The 18552-nt window shown below is 42.2% G+C and overlaps 1 protein-coding gene across 3 annotated transcripts in view; it reads left to right on the forward strand.

Moving 5' to 3' along the window:
• MFAP3L (microfibril associated protein 3 like) overlaps positions 1–18552 on the forward strand; it is a 55998-nt gene that overhangs the window by 16747 nt on the left and 20699 nt on the right. For 2 of the 3 annotated variants that reach the window (XM_043565729.1, XM_043565723.1), the window contains exon 2: positions 5243–5662. In XM_043565729.1, the coding sequence (XP_043421664.1) occupies positions 5374–5662 (289 nt within the window). In that variant the 5' untranslated portion in view covers positions 5243–5373. Of the gene's footprint in view, positions 1–4362; positions 4632–5242; positions 5663–18552 lie in introns of those variants that run through there. The other variant, XM_043565715.1, reaches the window with a different exon arrangement.

An 18552-nucleotide genomic window follows, 5' to 3' on the forward strand; every position in this document is an offset into this window, starting at 1 on the left:
ACTGAAATCAGCTGGATCTCTCTCCCTCGTAGAATTAAGTGGACATGGCCTATGGCTTATTGAGCTTTGTAGCACTCTCACACCCTACCCCCTGTCCCAGACCCCTAGCAGTGTGCCCAGCTATAAATACTCAAGTAAATACTTAAAAAATACTTTAAAAAAAAAAAAAAAGACCTGAAAGGGCATGGTATGAGATCTGGTGAATTCCTACTAAAACCTTTTAAATCATTAACGTTGATGAGTTAAACACTCTGTTTTCAAAAATAAATGTTCACAGAGAGTTTTAGAGCAAAAATGCACTGACACAAACAACCTACAAATTACACATTGTACTTTCTGTGCCTTGGTAACTTTTCAAAGTGGGAAAGGATGGGAGTGAGATGGGGGAGGGAGGAATGAGTTTGTTAACTGAAATCCCTGCAATAGAAGCAAGACCTCTGCCCCCCACCCTACCCCCACTCCATGCCTGCCAGGGTCTCTGAGGGAACTAGTTAAGCTCTGGAACAGTTACTGTGTTTCTAGCCCAAAGTGCCCACAGACATTATTAAAATATAGAAGAGGAGACTGTTCCATCCTGTTCATTCTTGCTGGCACAATGTGTGTGAAAGTAGAAAACCACAGCAGCCAGCCTTTGTTTGAAAACTGTTCTCAAGTTCTGTATTTACATTTTTTTTTATCTTTTTTTTTTTTTTTTTTTTTTTTTTGAGAGAGAGAGAGAGCAAGTGGGAGAGGGAGACACAGAACCCAAAGCAGGCTCCAGGCTCTGAGCTGTCAGCACAAGGCCTGACATGGGGCTCAAACTCACAAACTGTGAGATCATGACCCCAGTTGAAGTCGGAGGAGGCTTAACCCACTGAGCCACCCCGGCACCCCTCGGGTTCTGCATTTTAAACCTTAGTGTGATCCTCCACTTGTTGCCTTCTTCCTATTTGTGGGGGAAAAAAATGTTACAGTATATTTACTACACACACTTATTAGAAACTACTTCATACTTTGTCTTGCCTCTCATTCTCCCCTAAGCTATTTAGTCAGGCATCTGCTCTGGCGTAGACATCAGGGGGTCAGAGAAGAGTGACTCCAGACGCTGTCCTCAAGATGCTCAGTGCAGTGTCTGCCCAGAGGGACAGCTCATGTATTTTCAGACTCAAGTCCCTGCCAAAGGACCCAGTGCTGAAAATCATTTGTAATTGCTTCTGGTGGTGGGAGAGCACCCAATAATATATTAAACAAATCCAAGAACAAGGTATGCCCTTTAAATGCTATAACAAAAGTCAACTTGAGAAGCACAATTTCAGCAAAGGATGCTATTATATACAGTATCCTAATAATTATTGTTTATCAAGCTGAACATTATGTAAGTGCTTTATGTGCATTTGATCATGAATCTTTATAATTGTCCTGTACTTGGTGGGGTCTTGGCCAGAAACACGTAGCCAGTAAGAGTGTTTAGATCCCAGATCTTGAGCCAGTCTACCTACAACCTGAGGCCATGCTCTTAACCATTCTGTACTGAACAGATCAGCTTTACAACTTCCCTGTTAAAAGGAAACCACAAGTTTAGCCAAGAAAACATTTACAAAGTCATAACAGGGTGTGTGTCATGCTGGTGCAACCCATGCTATCTCCCTTAGACCACAATTCTTGCTGGTGGAAAAATGTGTTGGCCTTCCTGGGGCAGGAAGGCACTCAAGTCCACAGGGGAGTATGGAAGTCTCCAGCACTAAGAAAACTCTTTTGTCTTTCCCACTGAAGAAATATGTGGCCTGAAGCTGATTTATCACCCCTAATTTATTTACCTTTTCAGTTTTATTGTCTGCAGAATTGGAATAATTATTTCTGCCTTTAGAGAGAGATTCATGTATTCAGTAACATTGTCAGGGATAACTTCAGGCAGTGCAGATGTAAAGATAAATGAGGCAGACAGAAAGTTTAGTATGGTATTGGCACAAGGGTAGACATAAACAGTGGAGCAGAATAAAGAGTTTACAAGTAGATTCACTGATTTTGACAAGCAGGCAAGATAATCCACTGAAGACATGATAGTCTTTTTTAGAAAAAGAGCTGAAACAACTGGATATCCATACGGGGAAAAAATGAACCTCGGTCCTTACCTCATGCCATACAAACACTCAAAAAAAAAAAAAATACTGGAATGGATCAGTGTAAAAACTACCATTGGGAAAGGGCACAAGGGAACTTTTGGTGATGATGGAAACATTCTATATTTTGTTTATTGTGGGAGTCACCTGGGTATACAAATTTGTCAATACTCACTAAAATGTATACTAAAATAGGCACATTTTATTGTTTGTAAACTATACCACAGTAAAGCTGATTTTTTTTTTTTTTGAGAGAGAGAGAGGGCAAGCAGGGGAGGGGCAGAGAGACAGGGAGACACGGAATCCGAAGCAGGCTCCAGACTCTGAGCTAGCTGTCAGCACAGAGCCCGATGCAGGGTTCAAACTCACGAACCATGAGATCACGACATGAACGAAGTTGGACGCTTAACCATCTGAGCAACCCAGGTACCCCAAAGCTGATTTTTAAAAATAATATCCTGTCACTCCTTTGACAGTGAATGTTAGGTAAAATCTAAATTCCTTACTCGGTCCTACAAAGTCCTAGGTGATCTGGACCTGTCTACTCCTCTGACCCATCTTATAGTGTTCCATTTGCTTTTGTTGTTCTTTCTGGAATGTTCTTCTCTCAGATCTAGGTGCAGCTGATTCCTAAAGAGCTCCAGCTCTGGGGCCATCTCCTTGGTGAAGTTCCTACCTCCTCAGTGAAGTTCTCCTTGGTTGCCTAACTCAGCACTTGACTACATCATAGTGTGTTTTCCAAAGCATGCATCATTAGCTGAAATTCTTACTTACATGGTATTTATTTATTGTCTGCTTCTCCCCACGAGAATCTAATATCCGCATCACAGGAAAGATCTGTCTTGTGTACTCTTCTATCTCTAGGACCTAAATAATGTCTGCCTAATAGTTGGTGTTCAGTAATTATTAATAATATAATAAGGTAATAAAAAGAGTGAGGATTCTATCATGGAGACAGGGCAGAAACACAGAATGTTGCTAAGTAAAGTAACGGCACCATAGATTTTGTGTTGCAAAATGGTTATAGGATTGGATTGCGAACTGGGGAAGACTGAAGGCAGGCAGATTATATAGAAGACTACCACAACCATTTCTGGTAAGGAGAAGATAGGGAGGCTGAACTGAGGCTCACTCAGAGGAGACAAGGGATGGAACAATAAGAGCAATATTTAAGAGGTGGAATCAGCAACCTGTATTTATGTTCTGAGGGAAGGAGGGCAGTAGTCAAATTGAAGATTATATCCATGCACATCTGAGTTAATGGTGGTGCCCTGAACTGAAACAAGGGATGTGGGAGATGTAGCATAGTTAGCAGATGAGTTTGGTTTGGGAATGTTAGCTTTGAGCTACCTGCAAAACATCCTGGTAATGCTGTTCAGTGGACAGTTGGTAATACCAGTCAGAAATTCGGGAAGGAGTCAGAACTGAGGGCATGGATTTGAGAGTTATTAGGTTGTAGGTGGTAATAAAGGCATGGGAATGGAACTTTAGCAAGAGCTGAGGGTAAAAAGAAAGGAGGGCCAATGATGAAATTCTAGGGGTTGACTAACTTTTGAGGACTGGGAAGAAGAAAAATCAGTAACAAATAATGAGAGCAGTTGGGAGGAGCAGAATGTGGAACCCATGAGAAAGAACAATTAATAGTGGCAACTGCCACAGAGATCTGGCAAGAGAAAGACTGAAAACTTGGCAACTAGGAGTGACTGGTGACTTGAGCAAGAGCTGTTTGTTTCAGGCAAAATACAGAATGTAGTCATTTGAGGAGTAAATGGCGGGCATGGGGAAGGGACTTAGGATAGGATGCCGAGGATTCTTTCCAAAAGGTGGGAAAGTAGGAATTCCTGGCTGCACACCCTAGTAGGAGAAAGCTGTCTTTTAAGAATACAGCTGGACTAAAGCATTTGATTCAAAAGCTGAAAGTGTCTGTAGGCATTGTGTGCAAAGGATACTGAACTACCTGAGCACTGATACACAGATTGCCAAATGTCACCAAGGGCCTGGCTGGGGTTGGAGATGGTTCCTTTAGTTTGGCAATAATGGCATGGTTGTATGATTCTCTCCAGTGGTCTCCAGCCTCCTGGGTGTAGGAGCCAGGATGCCGAGTGACTGGCTTGATCACAGTTGTATCCTGGCAGGGTAGTTGTGGCAGAAGGACAAGAGGTGAGGATATTGGGGATTGTGGTCTACAGGATTGGACCTAGACTGAGACAAAGTAGAGCAGGCAGGTCGAGTGGGGAGGGGGTGGAGATAGAGACAGAGGGAAAATAGAAGGGCTAGAAAGTCCAGTGATATCTGAAGAATGGTAGGGTGCAGTTAGAGATGGTTGTGTAGAACTTCAGAATTACTTGGAATTTCAGAATTTAGAATTTGGAGAGATGAAAGATCCGGGGTGTGCTTATGTGATTAGTGGATGAAATGGAGGATAGAGACATAGGTGAAGGTTAGATCTTTGAACTTAAGAAGTGTAGCCCCATTCATACTGATGTTCCCCTACCTCTGGAAGACAGATGAAGATTGAAACCAGGGAATCCAGTGAGTAATCAGGAATTGGTAGATAACAGTTACACGGAGCAGAGAGAGCTGGATGTATGAAGCTCAAAGGAGCATGGGCATTGCATGAAAGGGGGAAGGCATATCCTGAAGGCCATAATGGTGAGTTAGGAGAATGCCAGACTGATTCTGGTGGAGCCCTTCCAAATCCTGGCAGCATCCAAGCTGTGACCACTGGAATAAACTGGAAGTCATGTGCACTGGAGGAGAAGAAGTTAAGGAAGGCCCCAGGGGAACAGTCGGGTCATCTGCAATAGCGATAGGTGATGGGGTGGAAAGGGACCTCATAATGCCTAATGAAAGAAGCCTGAATTGGTTTTGGAACTCTCGGAAGTAATGCAATATAAATTTAACATACAAAGTGTATATTTGTTCCCACTAAGAGCTATATATTTCAGTAGCAAAAATAACAAAATTATATTGTTATGATTTCTGTGAAAAATGTAATTTAATATTTGGAACAGCTTCTTAATCTGTGTTTAAAAATTATGTAGGTTTGTATTTTAGTTGGGTTTCTAGCATTTTATAAATAATATTTTTAAAGTATGAATGCTAATATTTATGTGTGTGGGTTTGTTTTCTTTTTTAAACAGGTTCTTAATCAAGAACCAACTCTATGGATCCAGGACAGGTTTATCCCATGGCCTGCTCTGAACAGCGTGTTGTCCAATAGAAGATTCCATTGGCAAACCGTCTCTGTTGCCTTATAGAGCAAGCAAAGAAGATGGATCGACTGAAGAACCATCTGCCTGTGTGCTTTCTACCTACTGTGCCCTTTTTAATCCTAGTATCCACTCTAGCGGCTGCTAAGAGTGTGACTAATAGCACTTTAAATGGCACTGACATTGTCTTGGGCTCTGTGCCTGTAATCATTGCCAGAACTGACCATATCATAGTCAAGGAAGGGAACAGTGCCTTGATTAATTGTAGTGTTTATGGTATCCCTGAGCCACAATTCAAGTGGTATAATTCCATTGGCAAGCTGCTGACAGAAGACGAGGAGAAAGGAGGAGGTAGGCTTTCAAGTTGTATCAAATATCATAAGATATAAACATGGACTTTGGAACCCTCACTCTGAATGTTAGTTGTTCCTATTCAAGTGATTTAAGGATCTCATTTTGTCTTCTTTCTCTAAGGCAAGAGGGAGAAATATATATTCTTAAGGATTCGAATCGCTAATTACTTCATAGTTTGCACTTTTTGACTTGGAAGACAGGGCAAACATAAGTCTTAAAACGCCTCTTGGAATTTTGTAACATAGTGCATACAAAATGTTATAGGGACGAATGTAAAATGGATTTTCCATAAGTATATGTTCCATTTATAAGGGAGTTTTATTTTGTGTCATGGAGCTGGGTCCAGTAAACAATATAGCAGGTGTTTATGGTTAAATGTCAGTTTAATTCATTGACTGTGGATTTAAAGACCACACTTCTTAAAACACGTCTCTGTGCAAGGTTCTCAGCCACGACTTGAGATCATTCTGTGTTTCTGAAGACCTGGCTGAAGTTTCTAGATTGTTGCAGCTGAGGCCAAGACGGAAGATTCAGTAGCAAGAAATAACATGTGGCAATAGGGGAATGCTTAGTTTTTAATGAGTGCGTTTCTGGCCAAAAAATGTGAATCACCTACATAAGCACTGAGCCTGCTTCAGGAAAGACTTCGGCCAGAGAGAGGATTGACTGGGTCATTGTGAATAACTACACTTCTTGTTTTAGCTGTGAGAAGTACTTGTCTGAAAACCCAAGCCTGAGCTAATTGACCTGAAGGAGTTAATGTACTTTCTAAAGCATTTACTGTGTGAAGTAGGGGTGGGGGAGTAAAAAGATCATTGTTCTGAAGTAGCAGCTTACTAGTTTCTGTCACCTTTCATTCATGTTGTACTTCCCATCCACAGCCCTTTAAGCAATGAATAATCCCCAGAGAGTTTCTGCTCCAAGAAAACCTACGTTTTTAATCTCTTTCCTTCATTTTATCTCACTCTGGAAAAGAATGGAAGCTAATACCTTATGTCTCCTTAGGAGCTGAGCAAATGGAGTTTTCTTGCCATTACATACTTGTGGCTCACCGCTGTGTCCCTCATGGTTAAGGCCACTAGCAGTCCAACTACCTGGGATCTGGGGTTTCATTGTAGCACTCTCACATTGCTTTGAATTAACCATTCAGAGATGTACAACATGACAAAGCTTCCTCCCTCCAGTGAAAATACCACATGTTACATGTATGTCTGTCTGTTTAATTTGGTAGAGTGGACCTCTATGCCCACCGCGTAAAATTTTGAGGCCATAGAATTTTTAAATTGGAAGGGACTTAGAGACAGTGTAATCCAAATCTCTTCTTCTACCCACATTTTCCCGAAGTCCCAGTTAGTTAATGGCTGTGACTAGAACCTTCACTAGTGACAGTGAGAAGAAGAGACACTACCACCCCCAGCCCACAGTTGGTTTCCATCCCTACCATTCCTTCCTCACAGACTCCAAGTCAAAAGCAAGTGATCCCACACTTGTGAAGGGGGCAGTAACCATGGTAACATATACACACTCAAGTCCCCGTACTCTATCAGATCCTTCTGCGAGCTGGGCCGCCGCGGGGAATAACAAGGGAACTGAATTGAGGGAACAAGGACTCCAGACCTGTTCACATCTACCTTTCACATGGACACTGAAGCACGGGTCATCACTGGTACCAAGGAGCTGGGGCACTAAACCCCTGAGTCCTAGAGAGGGAGACACTGTGGGAACCACAGTGCTGGGGCCTGAATTTCAGTTACCACATTTTGATTGCAGTCCTAAAGTAGGGCCTAGCTGCTTCAGAGAGATCACATGTTGCCTCAGTTGAAAAGGTCGTTCTAACTATTAATGCGGGCTTGGCAAGCACACTCTGTACCTGCCTTCTCGATCTGTGTCTTAGGAGGCTGGACTAGATGGAAGCCACATGGCTCGATTTCCTTTTGTTCTGTGGCACTCAGGTGGTCCATAGTAGCAGACTGCAGAAGCCCAGAACCCCAGAACCGGGGGAAGCCAGCAAAAGCCTTTGTGGCACAGAGAACTGCTCCATCAGAACCCAGCATTTGTATTGTGTTTGCAGCCAGCAGTCTTGCTGATAAATCAGTTAGCCGTTTTCAAATCTCATAAGGAAGATGCACTGCAGATTTTTAAAAAGAACTCATATGATACTAGTACTTGATGTTCCAGCTCAGCCTTTGTACTGCAGTGCATAATAATAGTGATTCCAGAATGTCAGGAACACAGGCAATACACAAAACACTGTACCTCACAACCAAGCAAGACATAAGAAATAGCAGAAATGACACTCCTCGTCATGAAATATTAGAACTTCAGTGCTCAAATGGCCTATCAGAGGACCCATAAGTCTTTAACTCTTTCTTTCTGATGGGGAAAATGCCCATATTATAACCATGGACAAAAATTTCAGTTGTCAGGCTAATAGTCTAGAAGTTTAAATGGAGCAGTGTTTCATTATAACTCAACAAAGAGGTGATTGAATGAATATAGTATGAAAAATGATGCTAATATCCCAGAACATTACCTAGATACAATAGACTACTGTTAAAACCAAACTAAAAAAACTAATGTAATTTTCATTAACAATCCCAACCATTGATTAAGCCCTCGTATACCAAGTTACAGATACCATTTCTGATCCTTACAGTAAGCATGACGGGTAGATATTATTAATCCTCATGTATACAGATGAGGGACCAAGTGAACAGAGAGGATATTACACGGCCAGAGTGTGGACAAGCTAGTATTTATTCTCCCTCTGTGTTCAACCAGCATCTGCTCACTCTTTGGGTCTTGCTAGGTGAAAAATGTTGAAGAGCATCCAACCCAGACTGAGCGAATGAGAGAAGCCTTCCTGGATGGAAAATGCATGGTAATCACCCACATCAGTTTCAGTGTCAGGATATGTGCTGTCACGTGTATATGTCACACACACACACAAAGCATCAAAATCACCTGGTGACTCGATCTAGGAGCACATCACCATTCATTGTGTGATTAGGAAGGACCAACTTCATTTCTCGTTTATGCTGACAAAGTGAGAGAGCTATTCATGCCAGCCCTGCCGGTCCTGGAAAGAGTGGGGCTACTGCCCGTCACTGGTGGGAGCGTCAACTGCTTCACTGCCCTTCCCTGCTGCTCATTCCTTCAAGTCCAGAGGATCGAGACAGGCTAATGTGTAATCTGTCTCTGGAGGAGGACTTTTCTTTTTCTGGCTGTTCACCAAAAGACATGTTTTGGGGGTAGTCCACCACCCATATTACAGAAATAGCTCAGAATTCCAATAACATGCATAACCACAAATGACCACAAAGTCCTTTTGCTTGAGGTGAGTAGAAATAAACAGTTGTCAGAAAGTATTATGAAAAAAGTGCCAGTTATTTCAGGTACTAATTATCCAGCGTATTTTTGCCATGGCTTCGTACTCTGACTTTAAGCCATTTAAATGCACATTAGCACCTTTGATGATAAATAACGAGCATTTCAGGAAAGTCAGCCAGCAGAAGCCTTGCCAAACACCTCTGCCTTGTTAGCGATTAAGTTTGAAATTCTTCTTCCAACTTAGGTTTGAGACTTCTGTGGATTGGTTCTCCACACCCTTACAGCGTTCTTCCACCAAAAATAACTAAAGACTGTCTTTTAAAGTAAAACATGCACAGAGTAAATGGAGCCAAAGTGCACAAAGTTCCCAATTGTCACCTCTGCTACTTTAGCGTTGTGGAATTCATTATTACAGGTTTTGGTTTGTTTGTTTGTTTTTGTTTTTAAAAGAAAGAGCACTCACATGTGCACACCAGTAGTGGAGGGGCAGAGAGAGAGGGAGAGAATCTCAAGCAGGCTCCACGCTCAGCTCGAAGCTCCATGGTTGGTGGGGCGGGGGGAGGGGAGGCACGATCTCATGACAGTGAGATCATGAACTGGGCTGAAATCAAGAGTTGGTCACTCATCCCCCTGAGCCACCCAGGAGCACCATAAGTTTTGCATTTATTTATTTATTTGCATTCATCTCCACTTTTCACATTTTTGGAATAGACTATAAAATGCCTGTTCACTACTTCTGCAAGGGACAACAGCCTGTGCCAGCCCTGTTTTCAGACTAGTTAGTATATGACCTCCTTACTTAATGCACGTCTAAGAAGGGTCAGTTCCCACAGTAAATATAAATCATCCTTTACCTCTGAGATCAGTGTGAAGTAGTGCATTAACTACCGAAAATATGCTGAATTCTTCTTTTAGTAGATTAAATATCTGAGATGAAAAATCAACTTACCAAAGGCATGAAATAAAATTAGTGTAATTAGGAATACATTACTGGAAATCCCACAATAGCCTTTCCTTGAGTAAGTGCCTTAACTCCTCTGAGCCACAGTTTTTGTAAGATAGAGAAAATCCTTTTTTATTAGCAGGTGGGGCTGAACGTCTTGAATAAACTATTGTTTATTAAACATTTTGCACAGTGACCTGGAACATGTCCAGCTGTCAGTAAATGGCAACTGCTGCTATTGTTATTGGTAATATCGCCCTATATTTTGGCAGCCATAGATTCCAAGTGCCTAAATCTCTATTTCATAATCTAGTGTGTTTTGAAAAGACAGGAAATAATTTCCTGGGTAATTTCTTATTCTCTATCTCAATCTCTCAACCTTAAAAACACTGAATTAATATAAAAAAATTTATAGCCCTTCAAAGTTATTTGAAATTTCAGGCTGCCTGGGCAGCTCAGTCAGTTAAGCATCTGACTCTTGATTTCGGGTCAGGTCATGATCTCACGGTTTTCAGGTTTGAGCCCCGTGTCAGCACAGAGCCTGCTTGGGATTTTTTTCTCTCCCTCTCTGTGTGCCCTTCCCCTGCTTGTGCTCATTCACTCGCTCTCAAAATAAATAAATAAACTTAAAAAAAAAAAGTTATTTGAAATTTCAAAACAATGTTGAGACTGCCGTGGTAGCAAGTTTGGAATCCTTTCCTTCATCAGAGGCTTCCCCTTGCCCCACCATCACTCCTGAGTACACAGGACCTGTTGATATCCAACATGCTTCTATCTCTGAATAAGCAGTGAGCGTATGTGGACATTACTAAATGTGTTATACACAAGATGAACTTTACATCTGCCTAACTCAGTGGTTCTTGGCGGGGGCCTGTGTTGCACCCAGAGGACATTTGGCAAAGTCTGGAGATAAATTTTTGGTTGTCATAACCTGGCGGAGGAGGGAAAGGAAGTGGGGGAAATTATGCTACTGGTATCTAGTAGGTAGAAGGAAGGAATGCTGTGACACATCCTTCAATGCACAAGATAAACCCCTACAAAGAATTACTCGGCACAAAATGTCAATGGTGTCAAAGCTCAGGGACCCTGATCTAACCCAAAGAAGCACTCCTCTGCTAACTAAAGAATCATTCCAAAGTAGATCATGAGGTCAGTTGTTTGAACCCATTATGTGTTCTTTCATAAAAGTAGTTTAAGTTATTATGGCTCATTTTCCAAATTGATCCATGTCAAGGGCCAACCTGATAACTAACCACCATTTATAGTTTTTCTTGGATGAGTTATGCTCCATTTGGGATATGAACTCAGAGTGCTATAGTCTTAGCTGTGAAAAGACCCTTCTGGATCCACCTCAGATAAGGATGACAGCTGAAATTCCCAAAATGGAAGTCATTTATGTGAACCCAGCGTAGGGTGCCCTTGTCTTGGAAAACCACCTGTAGCTGTTCTCAGAAAAGACTTGCTAGCCTGCGTGGAATTACTTGGCACTAAAAATTAAGATCACCAGATCCAGTTAGCTGGAGGGTCATATGTTTCCTTTGCCAGGAAGTGAAAAGACAGTAGGTAATCTTTTCAGATATTATTTATACCTTTAAGCAGAGCGTAACTCCAGGCTATGAACAGCATAGCCTTCCACCCCCACCTTCCTGAGCTGAAAGCTGAACTAAGCCTGTATTATCCCAGGCCACCTTTACTCCACATGATGTAGGAACTAGCTTGTTAGAGCTGGCCTGGTAGCCTCTGAAGAGGTCTCTTGGGAGGATTGGGGGAGTGGTGCATAAGAGCCCTTACGGCTTGCAGTGTTTGTAACCAGAGTCTGCAGTGGCTTCACGGAGCCGTCATCTGCTGCAGAAGCCTGTAACAGGTGCAGCCATGCAGTGCTAAATTTGTTTTCAATTATGTTTTGTAAAAAGGCATGGATCCTTTCTCTTCAGTGGTCTGTTTTTCACATATTGGAGGATAAGTACCACATTTATAGACACCTACACACACGTGCATCTAGTTCTTATTTGAAGACTCGATTCGATGCGATATTCAGGTGAATCTTGTACTTCATTTATGTTTACCTAAACATTTATTGGAACTCTTACCGCATGAATTTTTTAAATTTATTTTAACTTTTTAAAATGTTTGTTTATTTTTGAGAGAGAGAGAGCAGGGTAGGGGCAGAAAGAGAGGGAGACACAGAATCTGAAGCCTCCAGGCTCCAGGCTCTGAGCTGTCAGCACAGAAGTCGAACGCTTAACCGACATGAAAATTTTTAAAGTTGGCTTCAAGAAAATAATGTATTGGGGCACCTGGGTGGCTCAGTCTGTTAAGCGTTGACTCTTGATTTCAGCTCAGGTCATGATCTCGCGGTTCGTGGGTTCAAGTCCCATATTGGACCCTGCACTGAGCCTGCTTGGGATTCTCTCTGTCTCTGCCCCTCCCTCACTTACTCTCTCTCTCAAAAGAAATAAATAAACTTAAAAAAAAAAAAAAGAAAAGAACCTACTTGTTTTGGCCAGTTGAAATCTCCTCCTTAAAAACCATAGGTATGTAAAGCTCAAGAGCCTAAGTACCTCACTGGGATTGTGAACAGAGTTTTAAATTTTTTTTTTCAACGTTTATTTATTTTTGGGACAGAGAGAGACAGAGCATGAACGGGGGAGGGGTAGAGAGAGAGGGAGACACAGAATCGGAAACAGGCTCCAGGCTCTGAGCCATCAGCCCAGAGCCTGATGCGGGGCTCGAACTCACGGACGGCGAGATCGTGACCTGGCTGAAGTCGGACGCTTAACCGACTGTGCCACTCAGGCGCCCCTGTGAACAGAGTTTTAATCTTTTCATGCCACTCACTGGGGACATAGACAAACCATACATCAGCTTATTTACACATTCACAGAAAGGTATCTCCAAAGAAAAAAGAAATCCTTATCTTCGAATAAGTAATTTGGGGGAAATTCTAAGAGCTTCGTATTTGGGCATAATTTTAATTTCTAATGCTCCATGATCCTCAGGAAAAGCTGGAGAAATTTAGGATTGTAGTAGACATGGTGTTTGAAGGAAGCTGTAATTATAGTATCTTTGTAGGTTGTGTTCTCACTTTCCTTATGATTCTTTAGTTCCAGAATGTATCAATGCTGTTCGTTTCTATACAGCAGTAATGTGGTCAGAAGTCGTTTGCATGAGCCATAGTTCTGATCTAGTGCCATACACTGGCTACACACTGAGCCACAGTGACTCCCATCATATGACTGTAGCCATATGAGGCTGCTGATCTGCTTCTCTCATTACTGGACAGGGTCTACCTGACCCTGACACTGTCCTATTGACATGACATCGTAGTGTCTGGAGCAACTTGCTCTTCCATGTGTGTGTGCCCCACAGTGAGCACGGTGGTACCAGGTCAGCCACCTTCCTGGCTTGGGACCAAGGTTATGGCTTCTCCCAGAGAATGTTGGCAGGAGGGGAAAGTTCTGGAACCATGTCCCTGTAGAAAAACTATCCTGAAAAGGAGATTTTTCTCATTACTTTGATTTTCTTATATTCGTTAATATTTTTTCAGTCAATTTAGGCTTGTCTGATTTGAGAAATTTCAAGAAGTCTACAAGTAGGTCATAGACTACATTCATTTTGAATTTTGACAGATGCCTCCATATCAACCTTCCAAAGGTTTTACCAACCTGACTCCCCACTGCCACGTGTGTAAGCATCCCTTACCCTGTTCTCTCAGCAACATAATATATAATCAGTGTCTTCCCTCTTTTTCTGGTACTCTGAAAGGTTGCAAGTTATGTTTTGGGGGGCGGGTGAGCAGCTCAGTCAGATAAGCATCTGACTTTGGCTCAGGTCATGATCTCATGGTTCGTGAGTTCAAGCCCTGAGTCAGGCTCTATGCTGACAACACAGAGCCTGCTTGGGATTCTCTGTCTCCCTCCCTCTACTCCTCCCCTGCTCACACTGTCTCTCTCTCTCTCAAAAATAAACTCTTAAAAAAGTTATGCTTTTTATAGTTAGACACTATTCATATTTCTTTTTTCTGTGAATTATCCATTCGTATTCTTTCCCCATTTTTTCTTTTGAGTTATTTGTCTTGATTTATAGGAGTTTTTTTATGTTTTATACCTAGTAAGCATTTGTCTGTCAAATATTCATAATTTTCTCCCACTCTGTCATTTGCTTTTACTTTTACTTAGTATGACATATTTTATTGTGTAAAAATTTTAATTGTGGAGAAATCTAATCTATTATTGTTTTCCTTTATAGTTTCTGGGATTCTTGAAATGCCTAAAAAGACTTCTTATCCCTAGTTTGTAAAAATGTTTTTATATCCTCTATTAACTTTATGCTTTTTAAAAATATTTTTTAATGTTTATTTATTTTGAGAGAGCATATAAGCAGGGGAGGGGCAGAGAGAGAGAATCTCAAGCAGGAACTGTGAGATCATGACCTGAGCCAATATCAAGAGTCTGACACTTAACCAAGTGAGCCATCCAGGCACCCTAATTTTATACTTTTAATTTACATTTAGATCTTCAGAATACTTGGAATTTATTTTTATGTATCACATCAAATAGGAACATAACTTCATTTTCATTTTTCTTTTAAATGAATGGTCCGTTATCCCAGTATTCTTTCCCTGCTGATTTAAAATATCTTCCTTATTTTTAAAATTCCCATGCTTACCGGCATCTGCTTCTGGACTTTCGGATTTTCTTCACTGGTTTAGTCAGGGGTCAGAGAAGGTTTCTCAGGTAGCGAGGTGACAGCGAGGTGGTGTCTGAACTGGGCTAAGAAGGGGTGAGGCAAGGCTTGGAGGCGGGAGGGAGGAGAGCTTTCCAGGCAGAGAGGAAACCTGTGGGAAGGTCCTATGGCAGCTGTAAGAAATGAAATAAGGCCTGTTTGTCAGGGGGAAGTCCTGTAGGGTGAGGGGTTCCTGTTCTCCCACAGGATAAATACAAAGCTCTTGAACATTCTGGCCCTGCATTCCTCTCCGGCCCTGTCCCCACCCTAGCCCTTCTTGGTTTTGGACATAGTTTGTCAGCTGCAGCAGCACAGCCTGGGTTCCCTCTATTGCTCCTATGCCACCTGCACCACCCAGCCCGCCCTCATCCTGGCCCGGTTCCCCAAGCCTCTCCAAGAAGCTGGCGCTCCCACCCCACTGCCCTGGGCCGGCACTTTGCCAAGTGAGCCACGGTCCTTTGTTGCCGTCTGCGTCCCTCCTTGGGCCGGATGGTTTTCTCAGTCGGGGATCCTGTCTAACTCATCTTTGTATTCGTACAGTCGAGCGTGGAACCTGCTGCAAACGCAATTTACTCAATAATGTTTGTTGACTAAACGCTTGAACAAGATTAAAAAAAGATCACTGCCCTTCTAAAAATGTCAGCTTGTGTGTGTGTGTGTGTGTGTGTGTGCGCAGCATAAAATACACACTGCAGTACAGCTAAGAAATAACATCTGTTAGCTTTTCTCTTTGCAAAGGAGAGACTGTCACCACACTACTTCTGCTCCCACGTGGGAGGTTTTCATGTGCGATTCTTGTGCCTGGAGTTTCTCGGGGAGACTGTGACAGATTCCTGGGCAAACTCTAGCAGCCCTTCTCCTACTGCATGTGTCAGTATTTTAGGGTGAAGCCTTCAGGTGAGGGTCACCTTACAGGACCAGAGTGGATGACGGGAGGTGGAGGAAGGGCTTTCGAAGGGTTACAATCTGAGCAAGGCACAGGGCATGTATTAGTGAATAACTGTCAAGGGCATTAGGGAAATGTTTTAATCTTTGGTAATCTTTGGTAATATATTCAGAAAGTCACGGTTTAACATCCGCCTCTTTATTTCCTCCAGAATCGTTGCATGTAGATCTGACTCGGCATCAGCTGCCGACATTTTAGGTTTTTATCTGTGCTAAAGTGATGCGGCTTAGTGAAAATTCAGCACAACTTTGACATGCCCAGTTACCGTCTAAAATACACGAGAACAGCACTGTATACGCACTTCATGAAGAGCACTGATGGTTTCCTATGACAGTCATTGTGGGTGTTCTTGTTTTCTTAAGTAAAGTTAAAGCTAAAGCCAGGACCCTTCCAGAATGAGTCTCAGGGCAAGATATTTGTAGACTGAGGCGAATGGTAATGTGCAAGACAGAAAACGTTCTCAAGATGATCCCAGCTGGATGGGTTCTATATGGAAATTCTTCGTGAGCCTGGGTGCAGAGCTGATGTGGGAGGACCACAAAGTGCAATCTATGCCATCTTCGTTGTTTTCAGGGCTGCATCTGGTAGTAGAACACACAGAAATCTTTATTTTTCACTAACCAGCGGTCAAGCGGAGACTGAGAGGAAGTAGGTAGAGTCTTAGTATCAGCCTTTAAAAAAGAAGTGATACAGACTTACATCACCTTTGAGGTGATAACCTTAGCTCCTGTGACATTATAGTCTTTGGAAGGGGCGTGTGTGTGTGTGTGTGTGTGTGCACATACGTGTGTGTCTGTTGGCTACCAAAGACTTTCTTTGTGACCCATAACAGAATACAGTGATCACTAAAATTATTATTTAGGTGTGAAGAGAAGCTATTCATAATACCATCAGATACCTGCCTTCTTAGTTTAGTGGTCTTTTCTGCTCTTCTGCTACTCCCAGGTTCAGACTACTTTGGAGGTAATTCCTCCATAAAAGGAACGGCCATGGGAGGTTAGGAGTTGAACAATTTGACCCTTACCATTCCCCATATAAATAACCTCACCTCACCTTCTTCCATCCTGGTTCCTGTTATATTTTCCAACAAAAGAAAGAAGGTAAATTTGAGAAACTCCTACAAGTATAGTCTGTAATTTTCTGGAACCAAATACCTTCCATATCCATAATAAGTTTCCAGTCAACTCGAGTTTGCCTATGCCCGCTGTAGTCCACCTTTATGAAACATGCCCATGTTAAAAATATAAATTGATAATACATTGATTCCGTTGCCCCAGATTATTTCTACATTTGGACAAACCTGCAGCCGAAGTATCAAAACCACGTTCAGGGAATGAAGGGAGTGGAAGGCCTGCCCAATCTGAACGAGAGAAGATTTCACAGACTGGGTGCTTAGGTTTGTCGGTTGACTCACATTCACAAGAAACCAAAAATTCACTAGATTTTCCAAACCAGTGTTTTCTACTCTTGGGGAAAAGACACTGACCGAATTGTTAGAAAAGGGTTACTTGGGGACACTAGGAACCACTCTTCACAGATGTTCTTTCAGAAAGAGTAATAGGACAGCACCTACAAGAGGCATCCTGCTAGATCCAGCGTGCCTAGCAGGTAGGAGGGGCCACAGGTCCCCAGAAGGCACCTCACCGCTCCACCCTAGCTTCCTTAAGGATGTTCCTAGGAGTAGAAGATGCTGGAATGAAGAAGGCCCTCTCTTGCTTCAGTCCATAGTGCCCTGAGACTGTAGTCACTTACGTGTTCACAAGTTTAAAAGGGGGGGAGGAGGGGAACAAGTTGCTTGTTGCTTTTGGGAAATATCAGATTTTTAAATAGAATTAGAAGTCACTGCCAGAAGAAGAAACAAGTGAAAATACAATTCGATAATAGGTACTTAAAAGGAAAACTACATGTTGAACTGCTCCATCTCTCAGGAGAGGCTCCTCTAGTTGGCTTGTGGAGCCGGAGTGCTTTTATGGAGAAATATCTCCCTGTCTGCTTCTCAGAGCTCCCAAGAGAACTGTCCTGGACCCTTCCATCTCTATAGGACAGTATAGGGAGGTGGTAGGCTTTCAGAAAGCCTCAGACCCAGGACCTAGAAGCCAAACCTCTAATGACCTGTGGGTACAGAGGCAGACAAAGAATGAATCCCAATGAAAGAGTTTCCCCTGATTCAGAACTTCATCCCTGGGGCAACACTAGCTCCTTTTCAGGCCAGAGAAGGAAATAGAACTGCACTTATCAACATGCATTCTCCATTATGTGAGGCTTATTTTCGACTTGATGGGTCTATAATTTATTTGCAAGGCTAAAACATTAAATTGGTATTAATTCATACCCAGCCTCTGAATGTTCACATTGTTAGCTTGTAACTTTTAAGTACTATAAACAATTCATCATAAATTCTCAAAATTAATGACATGTTATGCTTGAATTAACTGAGGTCATACAAGGATAACTTCAACCTCAAATATGAGAAACCCAGGTAAACAATTATAATTTAATTGGCTTACTCCAGACTTTATGTTGATCCTAAAATACTTTATATTCTTAGAAGCATTAAACTCCCTCAATGAACATATATATTCAATAGCGTCATGCTCGTGGGCAGGTTAGAAAACCAGATGCTATGTTTAAGAAATTCTTTAATAAGAGCGCAGTATTTTCCAGATTGTTTATTTTTCCTACTTTTCACGAGGCTGTAGAATTACGTAGCATGGCTTGGGGGTTAAGAGTATAGCCTTTCGACCCTGAGTTCATCTGCTCTCCCACTTCTTCCAAACTGGTGACCTTGGGAAGGTGGGCTAATCTAACCGTGCCTTAGTCTCTTCATCCTGTGAAATGGAGCCGGTATGAGTACCAACCTCACAGAGTCGTTGTGGAGATGAAAAGCATTAACGCACATCACTGTGTCACTGGCTGCCACATAGTAATTGTTTACTGTCAGTA

This window comes from Prionailurus bengalensis, chromosome B1 (genome assembly GCF_016509475.1).
Source record: "Prionailurus bengalensis isolate Pbe53 chromosome B1, Fcat_Pben_1.1_paternal_pri, whole genome shotgun sequence".
Taxonomy (NCBI): Eukaryota; Metazoa; Chordata; class Mammalia; order Carnivora; family Felidae; genus Prionailurus; species Prionailurus bengalensis.